General features: G+C 38.4%; 1 protein-coding gene across 1 annotated transcript in view; it reads left to right on the top strand.

Annotated features, from left to right (window-relative positions):
• The first annotated feature begins 479 nt into the window (after positions 1-479).
• The window catches only part of tspan2b (tetraspanin 2b), a 31,183-nt gene continuing 9,839 nt past the window's right edge, over positions 480-21,823 (top strand). Inside the window, exons 1-2 of the mRNA XM_036590952.1 lie at positions 480-690; positions 14,260-14,362. Of these exons, the coding sequence (XP_036446845.1) occupies positions 622-690; positions 14,260-14,362 (172 nt within the window). The 5' untranslated portion in view covers positions 480-621. The remainder of the gene's footprint in view (positions 691-14,259; positions 14,363-21,823) is intronic.

Raw genomic sequence — 21,823 nt, 5'->3', positions numbered from 1 at the left:
AAATATGAATAGAAGTATATCTATTAGCACATGTACATAAGCATCTAAGACATGCAAATGCTGTGTTATGTGCTTATCACTGCTGTCGGAACAAAACATTGCATCTCCAAAATGAGAACTTTATAGGAGAAGGAAAAAACGCACTTTACTTTTAATGTGAGCCAATGGAACCAGATTTTTTTCCAAGCCATTTTTGGTCATTTCATTTGGTCCATTCATCTTGAAATTTACACACAATGTAAAGAGTATCAGGCATTTTCAAATTATGTCAAAAACTGAAAACGGCAGTGATATGTATGTTTATATGCTTGTGTATATATGTGTACGCTTATGCTGTTGGAAGCTAACGCTAACTGGTTTCTTTGCTTTCATTCACTGTTAGCAGCTGAACTGTCGCTTTAAGCTGCCGTTGCCCGTCTCAGAGCCCCCTCAGATTCCCCCACTGCTTCACTGAAGTGGGCGGGCTGGAGCTGCAATATTATCTCCGGTGTTTTTGGTGCACAATGTGACAGAAGCTGCTGCGCTAGAGTCAGACTGAGTCTAATACAGCCTGACTGAGGCTTTTTCACTGCTTTTAGGACCAGTTTTATACATTCATAACAGGAACCTGTTAAAGCAGCCATGGGGAAAGTAGAAGGTGGAATGAAATGTGTGAAATACCTGCTCTTCATATTCAACTTCATATTCTGGGTGAGTGGTGCCTTTATTCTAAATGCCTATATGGAATGTATGAACTGATTAAAGGTACCATTAAAGGGTCCATGCTGGTTCCTGCGTTTGTGCATGCTGTTGATGTTGACTTGGTGCGGTTTTATGGACTGTAATGTTTTGTTTAATGCAGAGATGAAGGCAGATTTGGCTGATATAGAGAAAACAAAGCTCCTTTTTCTCGGTGCGGGTCTGTTTATCACAGCGGAGCGTGGAAAGGCTGACAGGGGCAGGCCCCAAATCACATTTTCCATGAAGGAAAAAACCCGCCGCCCCTTTCCTCCTGCGGTGTGTGTATGTGTGTGTGTGTGTGTAATGGGCATGGAGCTGGAACAAGAGCTTCAGAGCAAAACACACTACTTTACTGTTCAGCCCTGTTAAAACTATATGAGCCTGGAGCACGTTTAAAGGGCTCATAGCATGGAAATCCTTTTTTTAGCCACATTTTGTAATATAACAGTTTCGTGTAGCATGTAAATAGTGTTAAAGTTTAAAAAACATGCTGTTCACTCCCTTATGCCGTGTTTTTTTTGTGATGTCACAAAAAACACGTACACATATGCCCACCCATTCAGCTTAGTGTAGCTTAGCCCTGCCCACACACATTGAAGTTATACGGAGTGTTTTTGCCCACACTGCTGTCTGAATGAGGCACAGCCAATCAGAACTGAGCTCATTTACATATTATTGTCTGACCAGAACAGACTTTTTAATTCTAATAATAATAGGAGGTTGGAAAACGGTCATGTTTAAATCGATTATGGCTGTTTTTGCTACATAAAACCACACAAATGTCATAAATGAACCTAGTCTTAAATTAAATTGTAAAGTAATTTGCGAAGAAAAGCGAAATAGTCCCCGAAGAAAATGTATTACTTCAGATTTTCCACTATTTTCCCAGCATTAACATTCCATATAAAACTCAGAAGACACATGTAAGTTGACTGGTGGTTTTGGATAGTAAATAAAATGTCTATATTTGTGTTGTAGTCATGGTGACCCCTGGTTCCTATCACCACCACTGTAAAGTAATCTGAACCGTTTCACACCAAACCACCCTAAATCACTCTGTTCACATCTCACACACTGAATTATATGGGAATTTTGGGAAATGAATAGAATTTCTCTTATCAACCACAAAAGAGATTTTAATTGATAATTGATTTCTTCAGTTCTGATTGTTAATTTTATGGCTCTTTCTGAAAGAAAGTGAGTGGCTTTCTTGCAGCTGTCGTGCTGAGTGTCTCTCAGTTGTGCTGTCAGGTGTTTGTGAAAGCTGTGTCTGATAACAGAGGCCTATGTTTTAAATTACAACTGACTTTTCAGGTTATGACTGTTTTGGTCTGTTTTGTGTTCTGATGTGTTAAGGTCATTAGAACACAGCACTTATCTGATAGAGCGTGTGTGTAATTAAATTTTCCATTCTAAGATCAGGAATCGATTCCGTTTCCAGTATGTTCTGTATTAAAATGTTTTAGACTCTACAAAGGTAATAATTCTGTGCTACAGGTTGGTTTGTCCCAGATAAATGAAGGTTCTCCATTAGAACTGTTCCAGCTCCTGCTGCTCCCTCTAACAAAACAAACCCCAAATATCACAACCTCTACTGTTTATAATTTTTTCCTCACCATGATAGGATATACTCAGATACATGAAACCCACCCCAACCCTTCCACTGTATTCTGATAGGCTGCACTCAAATGCAAAAGCCCCATCCATTTCTGCCCAATTCACTCTTAAAGGCTGTGTCAAGATGCCTAAGTCCCGCCCCTGTCTGCCCACTTCACTCTAATAGGCTACGTCCAGGGCGCATAAGCCCAGCTACTTCATTCTAATAGGCTGCATCCACACACATAAGCCCCACCCATCTACACCCACTTCATTCTAATAGGCTGAATCCACACAAAAGCTCCACCTGTCTCTGCCCACTTCCTTCTAAAAGGCTGCATCCAAACAAATAAGCCCCACCCCTCCCCACCCACTTCATTCTAATAGATGCATCCAGATCCATAAGCCCCACACCTCTCCACCCACTTCATTATGATAGGCTGCATCCAGACACATAAGCCCCACCCTTCTCTGCCCACTTCACTCTAATAGACTGCTCCACCCCCTGCCTGGCCACTTCACCCTCATAGGCTGCATTCAAATTCCTAATCCCTGCCCCCTGCCTGCCCACTTTTCTGATAGGCTGCACCTTCAATTATATATGTGTTTTCTGTGCACCTCCTTCATGCAAATTTTAAAAATGTGCATAAAGATTCAGAATATAAAAGCAAGAATTTTTTTTTAAAAATTGCCTAAATATCATAAAAAACTAGGATCAGGTTGAAAAGTTTATTAAAAAAGCAGAAGCGTGAAAAACTTCTTGTTTCGTGCCATTCAGCGCAGGCATATCACACCTTTCTCGGGAATTTCCACAAAACAGCAGCTGATTGAAACACTGATTAAATCACATACTCTTTGATGGACTTGGCTTAAAATTCGCTTAATGTTTCAATGGAAACCCAACAATAGACAGAAAATGAGAGATGCTCTGAAAGAGTGAGAGGTAAACTATGGATCAGAATCTGTGCCAGATTGAAAAGCAGTCACTACAGTGGAAAAACGTAAAATGCAGTGCAACCATGATGTTACTGTTCCTTAGTGAGATGTAGAACGTGAGCCAAAATGAAAAACAAACTCAAATTCCCTGTTTCTTTATCTGTTTTTGTATCTTTGTGATAATCCAGCACAGAATTACGGTTCAAACATTTCCTGAATCTGTAGAGTCGCCCTTTCCATTCCATCTTATCATGAGATTGTATGTGTTTCACATCCGGAGTTATGAGGCTATGAAGAGGGGCTGAGATACATGTTGTCTGCCTCTCACTGTGTGGATCTGGTGGATTTGTGTGTCCATTTACATTCTGTGTGAAACTGACCAATGGACACTCAGGACATCACTACGGATTGACCCGTCACACCAGAAACCCTTCATTCTTCATTCAGTCCACATCGGAGACACATGTGAAATGGTGTGCAGAGAGTTTACAGCTGCTGAAGTTGCTGCAGTAGTAGTAGGAAGGTAGTGATGAAGATGATGGAGCATTTTGATATGAAACATATGAGGATCATGTTATATGAAGAGCCTTTAAAGAAGAATTCAAGAAGAGATGAACAATTTGAGAAACCCCTCAGAGGGGTTTAAAAAACATTAAATCAGTGTAATGGATCTTTTACTTTTCCATATGTTACTGTTTAAAGGCAATCTCATGTGTTTACTGCATTATACTGTTTTGGCTGCATTTTAATGAGGCAAATAAATTTGAAGTGCAAAATAGAGGTGAAATCAGTGTAATAGAGGGTTAGTTTTTCATTCTAGCTTGTATTCTGTGTCTCAATATGTACTGTGATGTGTGCATTGCATTTCACATTTTTCCACTGTAGTGACGGCTTTTCAATTTGGCACAAATTCCTCTCCATGCTAAAGGACAGGTAAATGGTATGTAAATGGTATGTTTCAAAGGAGAGACATCCTCTGTGTAGCTGATTAATGTTACATGGTTTCATAACCATCATCATCATCAAGCAGTTAAGAGGGGGTATAGAACTGAATACATGTCCTGTTGCAGTTCATCTGTGAATTCCCTGCTCAAAAATCCAGGTCATTGACCTTCAACAATGCTAATTCTCCAGCGTTGTCCCTCAGTGTTCTACTCTGCTTGAAGAATGAGCCCTAAGATTAAAGATCAAAGATCTTAAAGATCCAGCTCTTAGTGTTCTACGTATTTTAGACTCAAAAGAAAGAAAAAGCAAAGAAAAGACCTTAAAGGAGCATTTCACATTTTTCTTATCTAAATTTCTGGGTAATTAAACATAAATGTTCATTTAGAGTGATTTGGTGTGAAATGCTGTTCTAGGGCTGCACAGTTATGGCAAAATTCATAATCATGATTATTTTGGTCAGTATTGAGATCGCGATTATGCTCAGTGACTTTGGAAACAAATTTTTTGAACCACTTCCACAACCTACAGAAAACTACTTAATATATATATATATATATATATATATATATATATATATATATATATATATATAAGTAATAAATAAAATAAATTAGACCAAAATAAAGTAAGTTTGGGCTTGTAGGAAAGGGCACTGTAAAGGAAAGGGGTGCACTGGATTTATAACACAAGACAGAACGAGAGCATCACTGTGAAACAGAATGCGGCACAATCATTTTTTATCTCGATTATATTGTTTTCATAACTGTTGGAAGCCAAAGTCGTAATTGAAAATAAAAATCGGTGAATCGCTCAGCCCTACTTCACTCTAGAGAAACTTACCATTCTTACATGTTCTTACACTATCTAATGTTCACAGTGTTAAAGGGGAAGTCCACCAATTTTTCAAAATTTCTAAGCAATTAGAGAAACTAGAGTCAGAATTGTTCACAGTGGTGGTGATAGGAACCAGACGTCCACTTCTAAAAGCTCCCTCACTGAATCTGCTAATTTATTATTATTATTATTATTATTATTATTATTGTTGTTGTTGTTGTTGTTGTTGTTGTTATTATTATAGTTGAAAACATGTATAAACAAATATAGTCATATTATGTTATTATAAAATATATTGTGTAGTTTACATAGTTATATATTATGTATTATTATTATGGTTATGATCATTATTATTATTATAGATTATTCTCAATTACTGGACTAATTGAGAGGCCTAAACTACAAAGAAATTTTGTAAAAATTGGTGGAATTCCTCTTCAAGAACGCAAAAGAGTTGAAGGCAGTTTGTGAAGATTCAGGCTCGTGTAAGTGTGGTGATGGCGGAGGTTAAGACAGCAATGTTACTGTAGAGAGAGAGGGAGAAAGAATTAAGAGTCAGAAAAAAAGAGAGAGAGAGTCGGTCAGATAAAGAGATGAAGAGATAAAGAGAGAGAGAGAGTGATTGGAAAAGAAGACGATGAGGAGCGAGAGCAGCAGGTCAGTGGGGTATAAACAGGGTTTGTCACAGATTGAATCACGTGCTGGAGTTAAAGACAGACAGTTGGTATGATCTGACCTAGATAGGCCGGGTGAATGGACGGGTCATCAGCAGATCTATTGTGGACGCAGAGCTGACTTTATCCACATACACACATGCATGTGTTCAGAGTAGGTGGATATCTGATATCTGATATCTGATCAATAATCTGAGGCTCTAACTGATGATCCACTGTCAGGCATCATTACCTACAATTCCCTTCAGATCAATTTCAGACTCATAATCATCACCGCCGCCACACCCAGTGCACTAGAGGGGGGAGGGGGATCTACAGTGTACTGAATCCTGCACATCTCTATAACAGAACACATTAAAAAATAAACAAATAAAACTTATCCTGAGACAGTTATATTCTACATAATGCTCTTCAAACTTAAATAATTTATTATTTCAATAAAAAAAATCTGAATCTTTATTGACTGAGTTGCTTATGTTAGTGCCAACAAAAATACCAATGCTAGCACAGTATCACTGTAAAAATCATTTTACAGATCCAACTACAGACTCACAGAATCTTCTATAAACTCTGAGAACCATCTACAAACTCACAGAACTGTCTTTAAACTCACAGAACCGTCTGCAAACTCAGAACCCACTGCAAAATCACAGAATCTTCTACAAACAAACAGAACTGTCTATAAACTTACAGAACTGTCTACAAACTCACAGAACTGTCTGCACACTTGCAAAACAAATGTAAAACTCCCAGAACTGTCTACAAACTCCTAGAATGTCTACAAGCTCTTATAATCGTCAGCAAACTCACAGAACCATCTACAAACTCAGAGAACCATCAACAAAATTACAGAGCCATCTATAAACCCACAGAACTGTCTTTAAACTCACAGAACCATCTACAAACTCACAGAACCTTCTACAAACTGATAGAACCATCTGCAAACTCACAGAACTGTCTGCAAACTCACAGAACCATCTACAAACTCACAGAACTGTCTACAAATGTACAGAACAAATTTAAAATTCCCAGAACCATCTACAAACTCCTAGAACGTCTACAAGTTCATAGAATAGTCTACAAACTTGCAGAACCAATTTAAAACTCACACAACTCTCTACAAACTCTTAGAACCATCTACAAAGTCACAGAACTGTCTGCAAACTCACAGAACCATCTACAACCTCCCAGAACCATCTACAAACTCCTAGAACGTTTACAAGCTTACAGAACTGTCTACAAACTCAAAGAACCGCCTGGAAACTTACAAAACCAACTGAAAACTTCCAGAACCGACTACAAACTCTGAACTCAAAACCTTTATATATCTACAAAATTGCTTAATTTTGTTGTGTTTACTCACAGAACAAATTACAGGCTTATAGAACCAACTAAAACCTTGCAGAACTGTCTATGCTGCTGCTGAGAGTTCCTAACACTAACAGCAGAGTGATAACAGTCTCAGTGCACAGTGTACTCCAGAAAACACTGGGTTCTGCTGCTGATAGAAGCTGATATGAGATCTCTGATTGTGAGTGAGCTGTCGGTGGTGGAAATTCACCTCAGGGCTAAAAAAAAGTCATGATAAAAATCCAAAGCCAGGCTGGAATTTCTGTGCACATAACAGCGTTTTTGGAGATGGAGGCGAGATGAGCTCATTAACCCCGACAGCGCCGGTACCGCTTAGTTCTTACACCACTCACAGCTTCTCACTGATTAACCAAGTTCTGTTTGATCACTGCTGGTTTTCCTGACTTTGCCAGGAACGTGTTCTGAAGATTCACACAGCTTCACATTTTTGGTGAACGATCAAGAACGTATGATTCCACAAGTGTGAAATTACTGGCAAACAAAAAATTGCATGAAGGAGAGACTGTGAGAGGAGCAGAGAGGAACACTCTACTGCTTCTGATGTTCACTGGGATTTACACTAAATCTCCATCAGACTGTAGACACCAGCATTTCTGTTAACGGAGAAGTCCTGTAAAATTCTCTGTAATTAATTTTTTGAGATTTTAAACAAAGTTCAGTCAGAGTGGCTTGGGGTAAAATGCTCCATTCTAGAGAAACTTACCAAGTCAGAGTGAAGTTCTAATGAAATCAATATCCAGAATAAGGTTCTAATACACTTAATATCCTGAATAAAGTTCTAATAATATTAACGTCCAGAACAAAGTTCTAATAAAATTAACATTCAGAATGAAGTTCTAATGAATTAATATCCAGAATGAAGATCTAATAAAATTTACATTCTGAATGAAGTTCTAATAAAAATATAATTAAAAATGAAATTCTAAAAAAATTAATATCCAGAATGGTGTTCTAATAAATTAATATCCAGAATGAAGTTCTAATAAAATTAATATCCAGAATTAAGTTCTAATAAAATATAATTAAAAATGAAATTCTAATACAATTTACATCCAGAATGAAGTTCTAATGAAATTAATATCCAGAATCATATTCTAATAAAATTAAGTTCTAATAAAAATATAATTAAAAATGAAATTCTAATAAAATTGCCATCTAGAAAGTCATGATCAAATTTCAAGGAGTAAATTACCATAAATAAAAAATATGTAATTTTTAATTATTTCATTTATTATTTATAAAATATATTATTTATTTTTAACACCTTTTTAATTACAAATCTTAAGAACTTTGAAAATCATTTAACAATACTCTTGTGTAACTCAGAGTTTTTTAATCTAAACAGTTTATTACTGGTTAAAATAATAGCAGTTATTAATATAGTGAACGACTGTAGTGTTTTTAATATGAGGAGATTTGTTTTGGTGATTGTTAATATCTGATGAAGCTGTAAAGCTGAGTTCTCTGTTAGTAATTATGGGATGGAAGGTGATTGTGGGTCATTGCTGGTGTTTATAAATATCCTGTTTTATCACTGCAGTCTCTCTGTTTACCCACAGAAATGTAAACACACAGGCTGGAGATCTGAGTAAAGGGCAAATAAACTGGACCACAGCAAAACATTCTGTCTGTCAAATGAACACCTTATCTTAAAGCGAAAGTTCCACAAAGTATCTAAGTCCCCCAGTCCAACCAGCATTATCTAAAAAGTAGCTGCCATTAGAATAAGATACTTTCACTAGACAAAACGACTTAAAGGACGCGGATCACATAGAACATGACTTTTTTGAATTTTGTGATGTCAAAAAAACCCAAACACATTTACAAATTTATTCAGCCTGCGGTGGTTTAGCTCAACCCACTCAGTGTACAGCAGTTTAGCCCCACTCATTCAGCCTACAGCAGTTAAGCCCCACCCATTTAGCCTACAACAATTTAGCCACACCCATTCCGCCTACAGAAGTTTGGCCCCGCCTATTCAGCCTACAGGTCTGCCCATTCATAGCTGAATTTATAAGGAATGTTTCAGCCTGGACTGCTTTTAAATGAAGCACAATACAGGACAGCCAATCAAAACAGACCTCTTTTATGTATATCAGTCTTTAAGGCACAGTAACATGAACAGTCTGTTTAATTGTAAGGGATAAAGAGAGGCTGGAAAATGATGAGATATAAATTAATTAAGACTGTTTGTGGTACATAAAACCATAAACATTATGAGTGGAGCTCAGAGAGAAAATAAAATGCAAACAACAAGTGAGATACGGGCTCTTTAATGAAAAGTGTGTAGAAATAAGTTCAGTAATCTTGTGGTTTTCATGGAGGAGAAATACAGCGGGTGAAATAAGTATTGAACACATCACCAATTTTCTAAGTAAATATATTTCTAAAGGTGCTATTGACATGAAATTCTCACCAGATATTGACAAAGAAATCAAACCATAGATGTCCATAAATTAAGTTATGTGTAATAATGAGAAATGACACAGGGAAGAAGTATTGAACACATGAAGAAAGAGAGGTGCAAAAAGCCATGGAAAGTCATGACACCAGCTGAAATCTATCAGTAATTAGAAAGCAATCCTGCCACTTAGTGCAAATCAATATCAGCTGGTTCAACTGATGGCCTATAAAAAGGTGTCTCATTACCAAGGTGCCACACAAGAAACATCTCGTGATGGGTAAAACCAGTGAGCTCACTCAAGACCTTTGTAACCTTATTGTTGCAAAACATACTGATGGCATTGGTTACAGAAGAATTTCTAAACTACTGAAGGTTCAACAGTGAGCTCTGTTGGAGCCATAATCCAGAAGTGGAAAGAACATCATAAACCGGCCATGACTAGGTGCTCTCCGCAAGATTTCAGACAGAGGAGTGAAAAGAATTATCAGAAGAGTTGTCCAAGAGCCAAGGTCCACTTGTGGAGAGCTACAGAAAGACCTGGAATCAGCAGGTACAATTGTTTCAAAGAAAACAATAAGTAATGCACTCAACCGCCATGGCCTGTATGCACGCTCACCACGCAAGACTCTATTGCTGAAGAAAAAGCATGTTGAAGCGCGTTTAAAGTTTGCTCAACAACATTTAGACAAGCCTGTGAAATACTGGGAGAATATAGTCTGGTCAGATGAGACCAAAATTGAACTCTTTGGATGCCATAACACACACCATGTTTGGAGGTCAAAAGGCACTGCATATCACCCCAAAAACACCACACCAACAGTGAAGTTTGGAGGTGGGAACATCATGGTGTGAGGCTGTTTTTCAGCATATGGCACTGGCACGCTTCATATAATTGAAGGAAGGATGAATGGACAAATGTACCGAGACATTCTTGATAAAAATCTGCTGCCATCTAACAGGATGATGAAGATGAAACGAGGTTGGACATTTCAGCAAGACAATGATCCCAAACACACAGCCAAGGAAACTCTCAATTGGTTTCAGAGAAAGAAAATAAAGCTGCTAGAATGGCCCAGCCAATCACCTGACCTGAATCCAATTGAAAATCTATGGAAGCAACTAAAGTTCAGGGTTCATAGAAGGAGCCCACGGAACCTTGAGGACTTGAAGAGTGTTTGTGTGGAAAAATGGGCCAAAATCACACCTGAGCAATGCATGCGACTAGTTTCTCCATACAGGAGGTGTCTTGAAGCTGTCATCACCGGCAAAAGCTTTTGTACGAAGTAGTAAATAAATTTCAGTAAGCGTGTTCAATACTTTTTCCCTGTGTCATTTCTCATTATTACACATAACTTAATTTATGGACATCTATGGCTTGATTTGCATGTGTGGATTGGATGGGTTGTTACCGACATCTGGTGAGAATTTCATGTCAATAGCACCTTTAGAAATATATTTACTGTGACGTGTTCAATACTTATTTCACCCACTGTATTAGATAATATTGCCTGGAGTTAAGATTAACTGACTAAGATATTCTTTGCAGTGAATTTACTGCACACTGATGCTGTTGAGAGAACAGTGCGTTCTGGATATGTTCTATGGAGAATGACAGCATTATAAATCCTCTGTAATGATGTTAGTGTGTATAGCCTGCCTCTCAGAGCACAGGAAGACATTAGAGAGATTAGTTGTTTCCTGAGCTTCAACACAGAGCAGATAAACAATCCATCTTCTGGTTGGGTGACAGAAAACACAGCCTGGACCAGAACAATCAGGCTCCTGATTGTTTTCTTTTCATCCTAAAAAATAAACAACAGGATGTTTTAGAATCTTGAAACATTTCAAATAAAGAAAAGTTATGACAGTTAAAATGAAAAGGAAACCTTTTGTACTAAAAGCTCAGAGTTTTTTTAACCTGATCTCTTCCAGTGAAGCTTGTGTTCTGACTGGGTTTGATCTGCTGATCAGATACTTCTACACAAACTTGTGGAGTCCATGCAGCTGCTCGCTGTCATTAAAGGAAAAGAGGGACAAAATGAGTGTTTTATTGAGGTTGCTTATAAACTCATATCTCCTTTTCTAGTGTATGAGTGTTTTTTTGAAGGTGTTTATGGACTAATATCTCCTATTCTAATATATAGGAGTGTTTTTTAAGGTTGCTTATGGACTAATATCCCCTATTCTAGTGTAAGAGTGTTTATTGAAGGTGTTTATGGACTAATATCTCCTATTCTAGAGTATAAGAGTGTTTATTGGGGCCATTTATGGACTAATATCTCCTATTCTAGCTTATAGGTAATTTTTTAGGTTGTTTATAGACCATCATCTTCTTCTCTAGCATATAGGAGTGTTTATTCAGGTCACTTATGGATTAATATCTCCTATTCTAGCGTACAGGAGTGTTTATTGGGGTCATTTGTGGATTAACACCTCCTAACATATAGGAGAGTTTGTTGGGGTCATCTATGGACTAATATCTCCTATTTTAGCGTATAGGAGTGTTTATCAGGGTCATTTATGAACTAATATTGTCTCTTCTCATACATAGGAGCATTTATTGAGATTGTTAATGGACTAATATCTCATTTTCTAGAGAATAGGAGTGTTTATTAATTTTGTGTATAGTCGAAAATCTCCTACTCCAGTGTATAAGAGAGTTTCCTGTGTATTTATCCACCGCCTCTAATGGGTTTACAGTGTGGAATCATAAGGGAGGGTGTGTTCCTGATGTTATTGCTGTATTCTGTACAGCTCTATTCGTCAGCACGCTAAAGAGCAGCAGTGGAAATTTCCTCAGCAGTGGACCATTTAACAGCAATGTAAAAATCCACAATAAAGCTGAAAGAGCTCAAATGTTTCCACACATGTAAAAGCATCTGTCCACGTCCAGAAACGCCACGGAGAGTCGTTCACTCTGGAAAAACGGCTTCTATTCAGAAATCTGGCCCTCTCGTTTAGGGCACCGCGTTTTTCCGCAACAGAAGTGATTTATTTTGTTTTCAATTTGTCTGCAGAAGTGAAACTCCAGACATCACTCTGCATTTGAAACGCACTAAATGGCTTTGTTTGTCAGTTATCATTAATAGACAGCGAGCTGATGGCAGTGAATGGGAGACGCACAGTGGCTCTATTGTGTGCTGGTTTATGGGTTTTTAATGGGACTCAGGCAGATGGGCAGGGTGCAAAGGGAGGGGCACAGAGGTGATGTAATGCAGGGTGATGTTACAGGCAGATGGTGGGGGGGCGGGTCAGTGGCGGGGGGTGGTTTGGTGAGATGTGATGATGATGTTTGTGTCATTAAAACTGCTGCTTATCCTCAATGCTGCAGTGATACGGAGCTTTAGATTCACAGGAGTGGCTGATTAAAGCAATAGTTTGACAAAAACTGTTGCCAAATATAGTCAAATGATCATCATCACATGTAGCAAATCAGCCAAAAAATATTATATCAACTGAGGGTGACCTTCGCGTAGAGCATTATACAATAATAAAAGAATTTAAAATATAATACATTATATTTTATAATATATAATATATAATATAAAATTATGATAGTAAAAGTATAAAAAGAAAATAAATAAGACCCAAAAATTATTATTAAAACAATAAGACAAAAAGTAGAAAAAAGATTAAGAAATCCGAAGAGTCAAATTTAACTATTAGACGCATCAGTAATATAAATAAATAAATAAAATAACTTAGTAGGGTACACACTTAGAAAAGATGGTTCTTCAACGGTTCTTTAGTAAAGAAAATGGTTCTTTATATAGAACCATGAACGATTAGCATGATTAAGGGGTTCTTACTAGGGTGGAATGGTTCTTCAGTATGATGGAGAATGTGCTGTGTATGGCTTTATATTTTTAACAGGGTTCTATATAGCACCAACAATGGTTCTTCTATTGTTATGATGTCAATCTACAGTGTAAAGTCAATCTAATACAGCTCCTCTATTTAACTACAACAGAAAGCAAGAGCTGATCAGGCCAGTTCTCCTTTAATGGTCAGCCTAACAGTGACCATTACTCACTCTGACACTGAGAGAGAGAGAGAGAGAGAGAGAGAGAGAGAGAGAGAGAGAGAGAGAGAGAGAGAGTGAGTGAGAGAGAGACAGAGGAATGACACAGAGATAGGGAAAGAAGAGTGAGAGATAGAGAGAAGGAGGGAGAGAGGAGGAGAAAAGAAAGGAAAAGAGAGATAGAGGAGAGAGAGTTAGAGAGCTTGGGAGATGAGAGAGAGGAAGATAGTGAGTGTGACAGATAGAGAGAAGAAGGGAGAGAGAGGGAGAAAAGAAAGAGGAAAAGAGAGATAGAGGAGAGAGAGTGAGAGAGCTAGGGAGAGGAGAGAGAAAGGGAGATAGTGAGTGTGTGAGAAAGAGGAAGGGAGACATAGGGTGAAGCATAGGGTGAAGAGAGTAGAGAGAGATATAGGGAGAGGAGAGAAAGGGAGGTAGTGAGAGTGACAGATAGAGAGAGGGAAGGAATGATAGGGAGAAGAGAGAAAGAGGAAGAGAGAGATAGAGGAGAGAGAGACAGGGAGAGGAGAGAGAGAATGAGAGAGAGAGAGATAGAGAGGGCTAGACTGAAAAGAGAGAGAGAGGGAGTAAAATGATGTGCAGTTCAGGTTTTTCATAGCAGCAGCAACTTATTAACTGTTAAATGTTTACTGCCCAGATACACAGCTTTACACAGCAGTTTCTCAGATGCCTCATTTTCTAATAGTCTAATAATAATAATAATATTAATAATAATAATATTAATCTCTCTGTCTGTGTAGCTGATGGGGTCTCTGGTGTTAGCGGTGGGTTTATGGTTGCGGTTGGAACAGGACACTGTGGCCCTGCTGGGAAGCGATGGAGCACCGGAAAACTTCTTCATCGGTGAGTGAAACTGTCCTGTTTACACTGTCCATCACCTCACTCTTCAGACCCTCCTAATAAAAAAAAAGGTTTTGACACCATTCATAAAAAAAAAAATCCAAGTCAAACTGATTAAAGCCCTACACTGGGAAAAAAGGCAAAGGCTGCCACTGCTGACACAGCTTGTATAATCTCCATAGAGAAGCGCTGACCAATAGAATGGGATGCTCTGGAGCAGCTTGATCCTAAGGTCACCATGTTCAAAGCCAAGCGTGGGCTAGAGGAGTATAAAGCCCCACAGCATTGGGCAGAGGAGCAGTGGAGCTCTGGAATGATGGAGCTCCATCCAATACCTTTGGGATGAGCTGGAGTGATCCAGAACTGACCATCCAACATCAGTACCTGACCTCACTAATGCTCTATCAAATCTTCACAGCAATGTTCAACATCCAGTGTAAAGCCTTCCCAAAAGAGTAGAGGCTGATATTGCAGCAAAGGCGGACAAACTCCTGATTATATTATATTATATTATATTATATTATATTATATTATATTATGTGTTGGATTGCTTAAGCCTCACATTCATATGATGTGTAAAGATCACATGATGATCTGTATCTGTCAAAACACACATTCACACCCACTAAACACACACACACACACAATTGTGTCCATCTACAAATAAAACATTAAACTATCTGTTGTAAATACAGAGAGGTTTTCCTCTTTGAACCCATATGGAAAAAACATAAAAAAATATATGGACATATATTTTTATATATTTGAAATACATTTCAAACACATTGCAGTTCATGCTGAAATACATTCAAACACTAAAATGTATTTCAGAATATATTGCCATATTAAACAAATATTTTTTAAAATACATTTATTTTAAAATGTATGGGGAAATATTACACATAGAAATGTACTGTACAAAAATAAATGAATGTAAATGTTTTTATCAAATCTGTTCAAAAATACAGCCAAACAGCCAAAATCCTGTCTTATGCACTTTACTGTTTGATACCTTTTGAAATGAATTTGTATTCCAGTAGCTTCATTTTAAATATGATCAAATGCACCTTTAACATGACAAAAGCAAGTGTTGTAGGTATTGATGCACTGTGAAAATGCAGTTCTGATGTGATATCTTGTTTAATTGAAATACATTGCGTGTGAGTGTCTTACTACATATGCACATGGTTAATGTAAAGTACAATGCAGATCACAGAAGTCAGTACCGTTTAGTTACATCTGTAACCTTTATTACAACTACACACAACTGAACAAATCTATATTCAACAAATGCATTTTTTGGCCAATTTCATACATTGTAAAAATATTTATGATATATAGCATCACTGATCATAGATAAAAAAGAACACACTAAAATATGGTGGTCGTGACCTGCTGTAAGTCGCCTTGTAAAGCCTGAAGTAATGATTTAAAAGTCAGCGGTGTCGGGTTTTTCACACCACATGGTATGTCTTTATGTATTAACATCACACACAGACTCAAAAAGAAGGTCCGGCTCAAAGTTTAGACCCTAAATGATTTCAAAATCAATTTTATACTGATGAAGATGTGATGACAATAGCAGATAATTCACTTGCATCCTCAAAAGACGCATTCTTCACCAAGTTTAGACTGAGTTCTCTTTCAGTTCTCTTTCAGCACTCACAAAAGTCAGATTCATCTGCTTGTGGGGGTCCACACTACCAGTGTGCACCAAATACCCATGAGAGCTAATTGGTTGGCATTACTGCTACTTAGAGCTGATTGGTTAGCATTACTGCTGCTGATTACTGATTGGTTAGCATTACTGCTACTGAGTGCTGATTGGTTAGCATTACTGCTACTGAGTGCTGAGTGGTTGACATTACTGCTTATGACTGTTCCAGCAGTCTCTCATGCAAGTGGAAAATGAGCTAGAACTAGAACTGTAAGTTCTGCTGGTTCTTGTTTCGTTCAGTTCTGTTTTTGAAAATGCAGTGGAAAAATGCATTATGATTCTGATTGGATAGAATACAGTAAATAAATACGTAGTTGCCAGTGTTGACAATTACTATAAAATTACAGTAGTTAATGATGTAAATGTATTGAAGTTATTAAAGTACTCTCTCCACATCAGCATCAGCGGTTTAGTGCTTGTGAGTTCTCAGTCAGCACAGAGGTTGAGTGACCCAGGATGTTGACACTTCGCTTGGGTTAAGCACAGGAAGTTGTGGTTGCGGATATAAATAAACACACAGTTAAACGGCTCCCCCTGTGTCACTACCTGAACCAGTCTAAACCACCACACAGTGAGAGAGTGAAACTGTGGAGAATTTCTGGAGGACTAATAAGTTAAACTCCTGTATGAGCTTTTAGTTAGAAGGGAAAGAAAGTGAGTTAGGTGAGAGTGATTCAGTAAGTGAGTAAGTGGTTCAGTGAGTGAGTGAGTGATACAGTGAATGATCGAGTCATTCAGTGAATGAGTGAGTTATACAATGAGTGAATAAGTAGTTCAGTCAGTGAATGAGTGAGTGATTCAGTGAGTGACTGAGTGGTTCAGTGAGTATGTGAGTGATACAGTGAGTGAAGAAGTGGTTCAGTGAGTATGTGTGTGATTCACTGAGTGAATGAGTGATTCAGTGAGTGAATGGTTCAGTGAGTATGTGAGTGATTCAGTTAGTATTTGAGTGATTCAGTGAGTATTTGAGTGATTCAGAGAGTGAGAGAGATTCAGTGATTATGTAAGTGATGCAGTGAGTGAGTGCAGTTCAGTGAGTGAGTGAGTGATTCAGTGAGTAAATGAATGAGTGGTTCAGTGAGCGAGTGAATGGTACAGTAAGTATGTGAGTGATTAAGTGAGTGAATGAGTGATTCAGTTAGTGAGGAGTGGGCATGTGAATCATTTATTGAGTGATTCAGTGAATGATTCAGTAAGTTATCTTTTATTTAGTATGGAAGAAACCTCATTTGCAATAAAAGATCAGATTTTCAAAAATGCTGTTAATTTTTCCCATAGAGAAAACTGCTTAGATCAAAGTTCCTTATACGGGCATGACGACAACTACAGACAACTCTGTCACACACTCTATTTCACATGAATTTCAAGCAGCTAGAGTTTTACTGGCCTGAAAAAAAGAGCAAATAAACAAACACTTTTTTCCATAAAACTGTGTATTTATTAATAGTATATTCATTGTAATTATTCACCGAAACAACAAAGAACAGATTAAATTTCTTCTTAGAATGTTTTAAATAATTTAATGTTAAATCATATGAATACATTCAGTGGGAACTGTAATCTTTTACTGAAAGCTCATTCCGTTTGTCTGCCCCTTTCAGTCATCTCTTCACGTTCAGCATGAACTGCTTCATGTGTGGACGCTCCAAGCTAACAAAGCATAACCTCCTCTTTCTTTTAGTGACCTCATATTCCTTCTTTTGACATTGTTTTCAAACTATGGACTGAGGTAGCTGCAATAAAACAGAAACTTGTCAGGGAACCGAGGGTTAGCTTAGCGAAGCTGGCGAACAGCTGAATCTAAAACAGAGCTCTTAATTTAAATAAAACAGGTGAAAGCAAGCTAATATTACTAGCTAAGGCTGAATCTGAACCTGAACTGCACTGCTGAGCAGAGCTGCAGCAGATGGGCAGTTACATCGTTAGCTAATCTGTGTGGTGATAGGTCAGTTTCAGTTTCATGGTCAGGATCAGAAAACAGAGAAAAATAAGGCTTTGTGTTGAATCTCTTCATAATCACAACAATACTACCTCAAACTCCACCGCACCGCTTATCGGGGTCAGGAGTTATGATAGGTTGTATCATTTGGCGCTAGCTGTAGAGGAAGGCTCCTCCGCAAACAGGACGCTGCAAAGGGTGTGCTCTGCTAGGAACAGTCTTTGAAATCAGCCACACCAACTGGCCAATCATACTTTTTTCACTGGCCCCCTGCTGTTAAAGCCAGTCTTAGAGATGAGATGATGTCACTCTGGCACAGTGAAAGTGTCTTTAGGCAGCGTGCTCTGTCCGACCACTCAGGGTCATTAAATGTCCACCTACAGTCCAGACTCATAAATAACTCACAGCTATATTTAACTGCAGTGGGTCATTTTCAGCCTACACCAGCTTCTGAGCATTTAAGGTGCCCTGAAATTCATTAACTGAACTTGCTTTCAAATGATTCAAATACATACATCATTTAAACATGAATAACACATTTACTGTCCAAAGTGAGTAAAGACACCAATTTCTGTACAGTATTGATTAACAGTATAAATGATCCCGTATAATCAGTGAATGGAAATGTAAAGCTGTTTGACTGATTTGTCCCTCATTTACCACCTTTCACTGAAACCACTGTTAATTTTAAAAACTGGGCAGCCTTTTACAGTAAAGTGAGCAGAAAGGGGTGGGGCTTATTTATCTGGTTGTGTCCTGCCAAAGTGAAGTGAGCAGAAAGGGGCGTGGCTTATTAATCTTCGTGCATCCCAGCAATGTAAAGTAAGCAGAAAGGGGCAAGGCTTATTTATCTGAGTGTATCCTAGGAGAGTAAAGTTAGCAGAAAGGGCTGGAGCTTATGTATCTGGGTGTGTCCTAGCAGAATAAAGTGAGCAGAAATGTGGGAAGGGGGCGGGCCTATGTATGTGAGTGCATCCTAGCGGAGTAAAGTTGGCAGGGGGGCATGGCTTAGGCATCTGGGTGCACCCTAGCAGAGAAAAGTGGGCAGGAGGTGGTGTTTGATTGTCTGGGTGCATCCTAGCTGAGTAAAGTGGACAGAAAGGGGTGGAGCTAATGTGTGTGGACATGTCCTAACAGAGTAAAGTAGGAAGGGGATGAGGCCTGTTTATCTGGGTGCATCCTATCAGAGTAAAGTGAGCAGGGGGGTGGGGCTTATGTGTCTGGGTGTGTCCTAGCAGAGCAAATTGGTCAGGGGCAAAGCCTATGTATGTGGGTGTGTCCTTTTAGAGTAAAGTGGGCAGGGGGTGGGGCTTATGTATCTGGGTGGATCCTTGCAGATAAAAGTAGGCAAAAGTTGGCTTTATTAATCTGAGACAAACCAACTCATGTAGAACATATATGCTGCTGTTTTTCCTAACAACTAGCTGAAGCCTGCTTAGACTATGGCTTGATTCACAGTCAGTGACATATCTAGAACCCCAGGACATTTTTAGGTCCCTCCCATTGTAAATCAAAGTGTGATTGGTTAGCTCCTCTGACACTTCCTAATTACACTGGTAGTTAATCTAATGTGTGGGGCCTGCAGGAGAGCTCGCTCAGATAAATCTGCCTAGACACCACAGAGAGAACAACCCTGATTGGACGATTTTCTGTTGCATGTTTTAAGATTTTAACCCAAACAAACAAACACTGAAATAAGAGCATTATTACTATACTTAGAGATTAAATACAAAAACATGATGATTCTATTAAATAAACATGAACTAAACGTTAGACTTCTAGAAATCTCTCTGAAGATCTAGACAGCTCTGAGGGTTCCCCTCTCGAGAAAAAGAATGCTTGTTCTTGATGTCCTGAGTCTGCGTTGTAGAGCTGCACTCTGTGGAAATGACGCTGCACACATTCTCATTCTGCTCTGTCACACACACACACACACACACACACACACTTGTTTCCGTGGTTGCCATAGCAACCGTGTAAATGTTATCTGAACGTGGCAGGTCGGGTTTGGAAGGAAAACGCGAACACACACACTGTTTTGATGGCCTGTCCCGTCTCCTCTGACCTCGCTTTGTTTTTCTATGAGTTTAGAGGGCAGAAGGGTCAGAACGGAAAATATTAATTAATAATAGAGCAGGAGTCCATTTCTCATAATAAAATAAGAAGTGGACATTTTAGATTCTGCCAAAAAGTCTAAGAATGACTGGAATGTCGTGTTCCAGACACAGCGAGAATTCTATAAATGAGGGCTTAGAGTCTCCATCAAGTATGCAGTGTTTTTAAATTTATCATTTGTATCAGTTAGAAAAAATTGTCTTATAAAAAACACTATTAAATCTAAGAATTGTAAGAAAATATGGTGTAATTGTTTAGGTATTTTGGTCAATTACAATTGCCATTAAGTATTTTCATGAGACAGTCACACATGCCATATATTATTTTCTGGAGACGCTGGGCTACTCAGATATGTCATTATTTGACATGAAAATGCTAACAGAATTTTGATATCTGTATGAATTTGGCTTAAAAATGTACTTGGCGCCTTTTAAATGTTGAAGTTTTTGCTGATGCAGATTTTGAAAACATGAAACCTTTTCAGAAATTGTTAGTCTGGAGTGTCTGTAAGCTGAAAATGGAAGAATTTTGATGGTGGTTTATTCTATTGGTCATTATTATTGAGTAAAAATAAATGATTAGCATAAGGAAGCCATGTTTTCATTGATCTTCTGTTCTCTTGGATTCATGCTGAGTGTTAAAAACTCTGACACACAGCAAGACAGGCATTATTTTTTATTTCAAACTAAGTTGCATGTTTACTAACATGAGAGTTCTGATGTGTGAATCGTGTCACTCTTTTAACCCTCTGTTATAATATGAAGGATGAAACAGAGTGCAAAAAACAGGATCTTACTCACTGATAAACTTCTGCCTTACTCTAACAGGTATGATATGGGGGGTTAGAAGTTAAGAATGTTCACAATCAGCTCCATGTCGCCTCAGGCAGTGTGGTAAATGTTAAAAAGTGAGCCGTGTAGCCTGTGACTGAATCCCAAATTAATTTCTGTTACACACATGACATGCTATTTGGAACTCATTAGTTCATGACCTACTTAGTGCACTGCAGAGGGAGTGACAGAGCCGTTTGAGATTCAGCCAATGAGAGCTGTTAGACTTGCACATCAAACACTGCAACATTGCAACATTTCCAAATCCTGTAGTTTGCCTTGTAAGCTTGTCAAACTGTTTTATTACAAACTAGAAAGAAAAGTCTGTGAAGTTTGAAAAAGCCACTAATAGCACTTAAGCAGTGGTAGAACACGGCTGACTGTTTTTAATTGGGTTTATACAGTAATTCCAGGTAGTTGCCGTGGTGTTGCTATGAGGTTGCTGTGGTATTCCAGCTTGTTGTTAGAGGGTTGTTTAGTGGTGACTTTGATGGTGAGATAGGTTGCTAAGGTGTTGCTGTGCTGTTGCTGTGGTATCCCAGGTGGTTGCTAAGGTGTGGCTAGGCTGTTGCTGTAGTATCCCAGGTGGTTCCTAAGGTGTCATTCAACAGTTGCTATACTACCCTAGGTGGTTCTTAGATGCTGAAGGCTGTTACTGTGGTATCCCAGGCGGTTGCTAAGGTGTGGCTAGGCTGTTGCTGTGGTATCCTAGGTGGTTGCTAAGGTGTCATTCACCTGTTGATATAGTATCCTAGGTGGTTCTAAGATGTTGAAGGCTGTGGCTATGGTATTCCAGGTGGTTGCTAAGATGTTGCTAGGCTGTTGTTCTGCTATACCAGGCGGTTGCTAAGATGTTGCTAGAC

The sequence above is a fragment of the Colossoma macropomum genome, unplaced genomic scaffold (assembly GCF_904425465.1).
Source record: "Colossoma macropomum unplaced genomic scaffold, Colossoma_macropomum, whole genome shotgun sequence".
Taxonomy (NCBI): domain Eukaryota; kingdom Metazoa; phylum Chordata; class Actinopteri; order Characiformes; family Serrasalmidae; genus Colossoma; species Colossoma macropomum.
Note: the sequence above shows the minus strand (reverse complement) of the source record. Positions and strands in the feature narration are given on the sequence as shown.